The sequence below is a fragment of the Tupaia chinensis genome, unplaced genomic scaffold, assembly GCF_000334495.1.
Source record: "Tupaia chinensis unplaced genomic scaffold, TupChi_1.0 Scaffold144150_1, whole genome shotgun sequence".
Classification (NCBI taxonomy): Eukaryota; Metazoa; Chordata; class Mammalia; order Scandentia; family Tupaiidae; genus Tupaia; species Tupaia belangeri.
The window spans coordinates 204950-214022 of NW_006204006.1; the positions used below are offsets into that span (position 1 = coordinate 204950).

The 9073-nt window shown below is 54.8% G+C and overlaps 1 protein-coding gene across 1 annotated transcript in view; it reads right to left on the minus strand.

Annotated features, from left to right (window-relative positions):
- Positions 1 to 6996: 6996 nt before the first annotated feature.
- MYL7 (myosin light chain 7) overlaps positions 6997 to 9073 on the minus strand; it is a 4097-nt gene continuing 2020 nt past the window's right edge. Inside the window, exons 2-7 of the mRNA XM_006166014.3 lie at positions 8866 to 8979; positions 8647 to 8722; positions 8340 to 8444; positions 7879 to 7957; positions 7593 to 7641; positions 6997 to 7135 (exon numbers count right to left, since the gene is read on the minus strand). Coding sequence (XP_006166076.2) covers positions 7034 to 7135; positions 7593 to 7641; positions 7879 to 7957; positions 8340 to 8444; positions 8647 to 8722; positions 8866 to 8979 — 525 coding nt within the window. The 3' untranslated portion in view covers positions 6997 to 7033. The remainder of the gene's footprint in view (positions 7136 to 7592; positions 7642 to 7878; positions 7958 to 8339; positions 8445 to 8646; positions 8723 to 8865; positions 8980 to 9073) is intronic.

Below are 9073 nucleotides of genomic sequence, written 5' to 3' on the forward strand. Positions count from 1 at the left end.
TGTGCTCCGGAACTGGTCACCCGGGGTGGAGGGTGTACCCAGGAGACACGGGAACAGAACTGGCAGGGACGGCCAGAGCAGGGGTGTGTGAGAAGGACTGGCCAGGCTTGAGGGGTGAGGGGGCTCAGGAGGGAAATCCTGGGAAGAGGTACAGAGGGATCTAAAAAATCAGGGCATTTGGAGTTCACTCTCTGATGATGAGGAATGTGACTCAGCATGCACAAGGGCATAGGGCTGAGATGGCACCACATACATACCATGGGCCATGCACACTGCTCAGGAGGGAAGCCAAGGTGACCGGCCCTGGGGGCTGGTGCCTATTGCCCTGTGGAGCTGGGTCCCCATTCCTCAGCAGTACTGCTTACCTGGGACTCTGCTCCCGCCAAATCTGCACAAAGTCCGTGAGAAGTGGCTCCCAGGTGCCAGGGCTCCTGGGCAAGGGAGAGATGCTGGCTAATCAGATGACCCATCCATCTCAAGCCACCATCAAGAAGGACAGAAGCAGAGAGCTGTGGGCCTGGGCTGAGACAGAAGCAGCAACTGGAGTCTGGCTATAGCCAGAACCTAAAGGGGCTCTGAGGAGAGTTGAGTGGGCTGACTGTGGGCTGAAAGTGGGCAGGCCAGGTGAGCCTTGACAACAAGTCACAGAAGCAGCTGGCTCTACTTGAGCAAAGGTGGGTTTCATTTCAGGTTTTAGAGGCAGGAAAGGGTGCCCTTGCCTTCTCTCCTACAGCCTGGGCCCAGCCTCTGCTCCTCACCCCTGTGCTTTTTGCACAGACCAGCTATCTCTGCTCCGGTGCAGCCTGGCTCTTCCCTGGAGAGTCCGGTGGGCCATTAGGTCATGTGCCCACCCTCCCAGTCACCTGTGGGGGGTTGTGGGCAGAGCCTGGCAGGGAGCTGGGAAGGTCAGACCAGGTGGCCCTTGCCTGGGTAGGGCAGCACTGGGAGGGTGGAGATGCAGGAGGAAGCAGAGGGCCTACACCCTGCCCAGGAGAAGGCTGGATAGAAGTTGCTGACTGACTCCCCCGGCAGCAGCAGTGGGGTAGATAAGGTTCTATTCCGGGGCCGTGTGGCTTCTCCTGGGCTGAGGCGACTTGGCAGCTGGGAGATCAGAGGCTGCTCCAGACACCTGGGGTGGCTGAAACTGAACAATGTGTCTCAGAGGAAAGGCAGTGACAGGCAGTGCAGGGTAGGCAGCTGGAAGGGATGGGCCAGCAGCAAGGCCCCTTCATACGCACACATGCATGCACACGTATACACACCAACACATGCACATACTATGCATGTATACCACCCATTTCACACGAATGCACACACGTTCACATATACACACACATTGATGCATGAATATTTGCATGCACTGCCCCATACCACACACATGCACACACATGGTGGCAGGCAGGAGAGGGTTCCCGCCCACCATAGTGGCCTCTTCTGTCCCACACTGAAAGCATGGGTGAGAGACATACTTTGCTATCCAGAGAGAGACCTCAGACATGAACAAACTCTAAGGACCCACCCTGTCTGTAAATACTCCTAGTCTTAGGCCTCCTCAGGACTGGGACATCAGCATTACTTCACTCTGAGCACCTGTTCTGGGCCAAGCTAGAGGCAGCATGTGTTCCCTGCCCTCTGTGGCTCATGGGAGGAACATCTCCCAGATCTGGGTCAGGGGTAGTATCCTGGAGGAAGTGGCACTGTGCAGAGGCCTGAAGCCCATGAAGCAGGGGTAGAGCTGGGAGCAAAGGAGCCAGGAGGTTAAGATGGAGGACTCCTGTTTCGAGGGGCCGCCTGGGGCAGGGAGGCTCTTGGGAGGTTTGTTCTGTTCAGATGGAAGTGCAGTGACATGGGGAAGAGGGTGGGAAGAGCTCTGTTTTTTGTAACCAAAAGTCATAATGAAAACTCAATTTTTGCTTGATCTTTCATAAAATTCTATCAGTACTGCTGTCATCTTCCCCAGGATGCAGGCCTAGAGGATGGATCTGTGTGAACCCGGCTTCACTGCTGCAAAGCAAACATGCTGAGTCCCTCTGGCTAGAAAACACTTCCCTAGATATCTAGATGCTGTGGGCTGACCAAGCAGCTTACTCTCTCCTCTACCTGAGTCGGGGACCTGACTGGGGCCAGAGCCCCATTAGCGTCTCATTGCTAAGTGTCCAGCCTCCGGTGGTGGAGTCGACAAGCCAGGCCAGCCCAGATCGGCAGGTGGAGAATCGACCTCTTGATGGAGTAGTGACTAATAGACAGCGCTATCAGCAGTCAAGTGATAACTCTGGTTGTGCAGACCTAGCTGTTCTCCCAGGCGGAGGGGGAGATATTGGGCCCCAAGCCCACCTACCTCTCTGCCTCCTGCACCTGCAGAGCTCATCTAGTGCTACATGTGTGGCCCTGCCCTGTGGGTGTGCCAGCACTTCTGAACTCTCCTCAGTGTTGCCTAGGGTTTACTCTGGGCCACCTGTGGAGGGGAGGCACCCAGGATTAGGGAGGTGCTATCAGTGCAGATATCTTCATTCCAACCTAGGCTATGCCGGGAACATGGAAAACTCTGGCACCGGGCCATGCGAGGCATTTGCTCTCCTGGGAGGGATCCCCAGGCCCATGCCCTGCTGTCTTGTGTGCTGCCCTGGAACCTGTCTGCACAGGGCTCCATGGCTGCAGGCCTGCTTTGCCACCTCCGGGCTACATGTGTCTCAGCTCCTTGAATGGAAGTGGTATAATAGTGGCACTGTGTTGGTTAGGGTTGTGTTCTGCTGTGAGTGTAGAAGACCACAAAAAAGTGCTTTTCACCAGACAGGCCTTGTGCGCTTCCCATAAGATGCAGATGGAGGTCAAGAGGATGTAGCATGATCCTTGTGTTACGGATCAGTTCTTCTACACAGCCCAAGCCGTTGTGTGCCAGCCATGTGCCAGGCAGCAGGTCAAAGGGAGGTGAAAAATTGGCTCTTTACAGAGAATAGTGCCACCATCTTGGTCATGGCTGTCCGCAAGGAAAGCCAAAAATGGTCTTTACTGGGGGGCCAGAGCACAGCTGCCAGCTCAGTTACTGTGGAGTGGGAGTGGGCAGCTGTCAAGCCAGGCAGAAGTGCATGGGGTAGGAAGCCATACCTGCTGGGCCATGTGCAGCCAGCCCAGTCTTCCTTTGCCAATGAGTCCCAGATGGGTTAAGGTCATGTGTAGGCACTGTGGGGGATAGTACCCACCCCTCTACCTCAGCCAGAGCCTCCCTGTTGTGCTTCCCCTGCACCCTCACACCCCCAGCCTTTTCGTCTAGAAGAGTGGAAGGATTGCTGCAGAGGAAGAGGCAGTCTGTGCGGAGTTAGGTGCCAGGCCCAGGAGGGGACATTTATCCTGTGAAGGAAGGAGGCTGGGACTGGAGGTGAGTGGGGTGGGCTACAGGGGCAGCTGGCGCCCGTCAGGCCTGACAGCTAAGCATGTGGGGGTCACATATTTCTCATGCCCTGGCAGGAATTTAAGAGCCTGTCTTTCATCTTATCAGTGGTGTTAATGCAGCTAAAGAAAGAATGTGCAAGGACAGGTTCCAGGCTGGGGGCTAGAAGAGTTTCAGGATGAGAACAGAAAATATAGCAGACAGGGCCGAACCCACTAGCCATGTACCTGGGCCAGTTTGTCCGGTGCAGTCCCCCCCTGCCTCTTGCCTCTATCTTCCCTGGCAGGGCCAGGGCATGTGTCTGATAGCCGATGAGATAAATCAGTGGGCCCAGCCACACTTGATATATAGCCAGTGGGATGGAAGCAATCAGTGGGTCCAGCCAATGATCAACTGGTTAAGGAATTATAAGCCCCATGGAAGGCTGTTGGGGGTGGAGGGCTTATAATTCAACTCAGTAGCTCCTATCTCTTGGGAGTGTACTTTCACTTTTACTTAGTAAACTATACTTTCACTATTAGCATGTTTTGTTCAATACTTTATAATTCCAAAAACCTGGATATCACTAAAGTCATCCCATAATACTCTCAGAAAAAAAAGTCAAGTGAGGACTCTGGGGCAGCCCAGCAGGAGGCCTTAAGTAATGATAGGCTCCCTCAGGCCTTTGCCTCCTGGGTGGGCAAGGATGTTGTGATGGGAAGGAGGAGACAAGGTGGGCTGGTGGGCTGTTGCTTCTGGTCTCAGACAGAGATGGGGGGCTCTGGACAGCCCTAGTGGAACCTGAGCAGGGCTCTCTGAGGGGCCATGGGGAGGGGACCAGGAGCTCTGGGTCATCTGGAGCCAGTACCTTGGCTAGGGGAGGTGTCCTCAGAGCAGCCAGGCCGCTGGGGCTTCCAGAAAAAAAAAAAAAAAAAAGGGATGGGAGTGGGGCTGTTGCTTCTGGTCTCAGACAGAGATGGGGGGCTCTGGACAGCCCTAGTGGAACCTGAGCAGGGCTCTCTGAGGGGCCATGGGGAGGGGACCAGGAGCTCTGGGTCATCTGGAGCCAGTACCTTGGCTAGGGGAGGTGTCCTCAGAGCAGCCAGGCCGCTGGGGCTTCAAAAAAAAAAAAAAAAAAAAGGGATGGGAGTGGGTAGGTTTGCATGCAGTCCCTGTTGAAGCTCTTCACAGGGACCCCAAGGACTACAGGGGGCACAGGATGGCAAGAGTGTGCAGGAGGCCAGGCTCGTAGACCCTTGGGTCCTGTTGCGTTTCTGTCTGTTTTCTGTCAGGGAGCTGCTGTCTGGTAACGGTAGGGGGAGGCCCAGGCCTCCACCATAAAGGCCTCACGGTGGACCTGTGGGCCTGGCCAGGGGTATTTGTTCCCAGGAGCTGCCTCTCAGCCAGTGGATGACATGGAGCCAGATGGTCCCCTTTCCAGGGCTCTCAGTCATGCCCACTGCATGCTGCCTTCCCTGGTCTGTTCCCTTTTCCTGGTCTGTACTGTTAGCCTACCTATATAACAGAGCCTGGGCTCTCTGAGTGTGAACCACGGCTGCTCTCTGGACTCCGCCTTCTCCCCCTCTGCCTGTGCTGCCAGGTTACTCAGATGCAGCTCCATCTGACAAAATCGATTCCTTCCAAGCACTGAAAACCAGTGCTCCCTGCCCAGGGCTCTGTCTGAATCCCATGACTGCCTGGAAGCCTCCCAGGAACTATTGCTTAAACAACCACTTTGAAGTCTGACTTAGGGCTGTCCACTAGAAATGCAAGCCACATATGGAATTCAGTTTTCTAGGAGCCATGGTTAAACAGTAAAAAGTAATGGAGACAGAGTTGGCAGGTGGTGAGGTGGTTGGGCCACTGGACTCCCACATGGCTGAACTGCAGTTCAAGCCCCAGACCTGGCAGCTTTCTTTCTCACTTTCCCTCTCTCTGTCTCTCCCTGGTCAAATTAAAAAATTAAAAAAAAAAGATGGTTATAAAGTTGAAATAAAGTTGAATAAAATAATTATTTTTAAGCGTTACTAGTAAGATAAATTGCATTCTTTTTTGTACTGACTCTTCAAACCATGATCCACACTGGCCACTTTTCAAGTGTCCAGTAGCCATGGGTAGCCAATGGCTCCCTGAATAGCACAGGCTAAACTCATCTTCATTCCTTTCTGTTCCTCTTTCTCACATGAGACACACTCTGCTCTCAGTTTGCTCTAAGCCAACACTAATATAGGCAGCTTTGGAGCAGAAAGTACTAACTTTGCCAGATAACTACACTAAGGTGGGGAAAAATATTTTTTTAAAGAATTGTTTTATTTAACTTTATTTTTTTTCTTTTCTCTCTCTCTTTTTTCTTAAAATTTGACCAGAGAGGGACAGAGGGAGAAAGAGAGACAGAGAGAGAGAGAAAAGTGGGAGAGCAAGCCGCCAGGTCTGGGACTTGAACCTCAGTTGGCCATGTGGGAATCCAGTGCCCTTAACCTCCCTTAGCCACCTGCCAGCCTCCCAAAAAGATCATTTTTTTAAAGCAAAATCATGATTTACCCACAAAATAAAATAAACACCTGCCAAAGTTTTATTTATTTGATAATTCATGAGGGAACCTGTAAGATATTTCAAATGGTTTATAGGGGAACTCAGAGTGGACACTCCTATAGACAGCCAGAAGTGCTGAGCTGAATTGTAGTACCACAAAGTTGGCTTTCTCTGTGGAGGAGCAGGGAAATGGCAATCGTGTTTCCACCAGAAAAGTGATTTGCATTTCTGTGGACAGGAATCATTGTCTCCCTGTCAGTCACAACAGCTTGCAGAGCTGCAAACTCCTCTACCCCTCAGGGGCGCCGCTGCCTCAGCTGCCTCAGCTGCATGCCAACAGGTGCAGACGCCCACTGGCTGGTAGCTGGGCCCTTCTCATATTTTTAGTCCACTTCACACTTCCTTGTTGTCCCAGAGAGGCTGGATCTAACACTGCTCCTTCCTTCATGAATCCTTCTAAGGCTGCCTGTGTGCTCTCTGGGAGTATGTATGCACACACACCCAGGATCCTGACGGCATGTGGAGTTGGAAGAGAAGGAATGGCAGTGTGCCAGGCCTGGGTGGGGGAGTGCTCTCTCTCTCTTATTGGGTCCCTCACGCACACACGTGTGCACATGCATGCCGTCATTCAATAAAAGGGATAGTGGCTCACTTGGATTCCCAGGTAGGAAGTGTGGTTGTGTTTTTGAATGGGTTCGTCTGTGCTTTTGGCACAAGGCTTAGCAACCCATGTGCAGTTGTGAAGGAGGCCCACTTGAGCCGGTGGCAGCAGGACAGGGGAGGCATGTAGGTGGGGATACCAGGGCCTACCATTGAGCTGGCTGAGTACCAGCAAGCAGCCTCTTCCATGCACTGCCTCAAGCAGCTGGTAGTGACTGGGCCTGGTGGAGCAAGTGTGAATCCTAACATTTCCTCTCCTATAGGAGTGGCCTTGGACAAGATGCCCTCCCTCTTGGGCCTCAGTGTCCTGTCAAGGGGGCATGATCTCTACCCATACTTCAGCATGGGGTAGGTCAGTTGCCTAGCTCCTGAACCGGGCCATCCCCTGGCCAGTTCCACCTGCCTGTCACAAACAAGCTCCCACTGCAGATCTAGTCAACACAGAGTTTATTGAGGTCTCTACGGGCCCGCCCCTCACTCCTCTTTCTCGTCCCCATGGGTGATGATGTAGCACAGGGACTTGTAGTCGATATTTCCCGCCAGGTCCACAGGTGTCAGGGCAAACATCTGCTCCACCTGGGGTGGGAGACACTGGTGAGTAGCAAGGCCTGCTAGAGGCAGGGGAGGGGGAAGCCCTGGGGCACCTGTGACTCCACCCTACCCTGGCTATGCTTTGGCCCATAGCCTTGTCAACCCCAGACCCGAAGTGCCAGCTTCTATTATGATTTTTCTGACTGACTCTGGGCAGATGAGACAAGCCCATAGGCACAGACCCACCTCCAAATGCTCCTACCTGGAACTCCGCACACAGCCTCCTGCCTGACACCCTCGCTCTTTTCTTACTCCTTGTTTTCACCTCCCAGGTCTCAACAGAGAAAGCCCACCCACCCCCGGTCACTTCCTCCACACCACCCAGGTTGGTACTGGGCTCTGAGTCCTGGAGGGCAGTGAGTCGCTGAGGCCTCTCAGTTCCCTGCTGGATGAGGCTCAGAGAAGGGCCAGGATAGGTGCCAAGGATTCCAGGAAGTCTCACCTCTGCTAGAGAGAACTTGTCTGCCTGTGTCAGGAGCAGCTGCTTGAACCTGGGGGTGAGGAGGGCCTGAGTGGAGACAGCAGGGCAAGCGGGCACCAGGGGAAGAGGCAGGGGGATCCCACGGCCCAGGTAAGGGCTGGCCACCCCCAAAGAGCCACCCACCAAATCCCCAAAGTATAGGTGTACTCCCACTTCCCAAATCCCCAAGGTACAGGAGTACCTCCCCCACCCCTCAGGGGCCCTGCTGCCTCTGCTCTTGGCTGGCCTCATAGCCAGATGTACTCACTCGTCCTTATTCACCACCCCAGTGCCGCTGGGGTCGAACATGCGGAAGGCGCTCAGGATGGCATCCTCAGGGTCTGTCCCTGGGAGGCCACGGCAACAGGTTAGTACCTATGTCCCCAGCCTCTGGGCCCCACCCAGGAGGAACCAGGGTGTGTATAGGGGAGCCTCTACATCTGGGGGTACTTGGGGGCTGGACCCAGCCATCCTGGCGCATGAACCTGGCTGGCAGACTGGAGTTGAGACAGGGTGGTAGAGACTGAGGGCATACCTGTCCATGGGATGGGGGGGCAGAGGATGTATGGGCAGCCTACACTCTCTGATGGGGTCAGGTGGGATCAGCTGGAATCTAGGGGGAGTTCAGATGTTCAGGTGGGGCCAGGTGGGGTCGGATGGGGTCAGGTAAGGTTCATGGGTGCAAGCTTGCTGCCTGGTCAGGAGAGCCCAGCCCTGCCCTGGGCTCACCATTGAGCTTCTCGCCAAAGAGTGTGAGGAACACAGTGAAGTTGATGGGGCCTTTGCCCTCCTGCAGCATGGCATCCAGCTCCTCCTCCGGGACACTCACCTTCCCTAGTGAGCATGTGGTATGAGAGGGACATAGAGTCCCAGGTGTCCCAGGGAAGGAGCAGCTGCCCTGCCCTCCTCCCTGGCCATAGTAGGTGGAGAAGCAGAGGCAGCTCTGGGTGGGAAGAGGGGAGAGGCCTGACAAGGGGGCACGAGGTGAAGAGATGGGGCAAGCAGGGCTGGGGCTGGCGGGGCAGGGTGCTCTCACCCAGCTGGCAGTAGGTCTCTCGCAGGTCTGACTTGCAGATGATGCCATCACGGTTCTGGTCGATGCAGCTGAAGGCCTGTGGGTGCAAGGCCTTCAGGAGGGAGCAAGGATTCTCCGAGAAGGCAGCAAGTGAGGGACCCCCTAAGGAGTGTAGGGAGCAAGGCCAGGGCTGACTGCATGGGGGCCCCACTAGACTCTACCTCTGGGCTAGGTACTCACCTCCTTGAACTCCTGGATCTGGGCTTGCTCAAACATGGAGAACACGTTGGATGAGGCGCGCTGGGCCTGCTTGGAGGCTGCAGCCTTGCCCCGAGTGCTTGCCTTTCGACTAGCCTGCAACACCATGGACAGTGACTGTCCTCTCCCCGGTTCTCCAAAGCCTCCCCCAGCCCCGCCCCAGCCCCAGCCCCAGCCCCAGCCAGAGAAC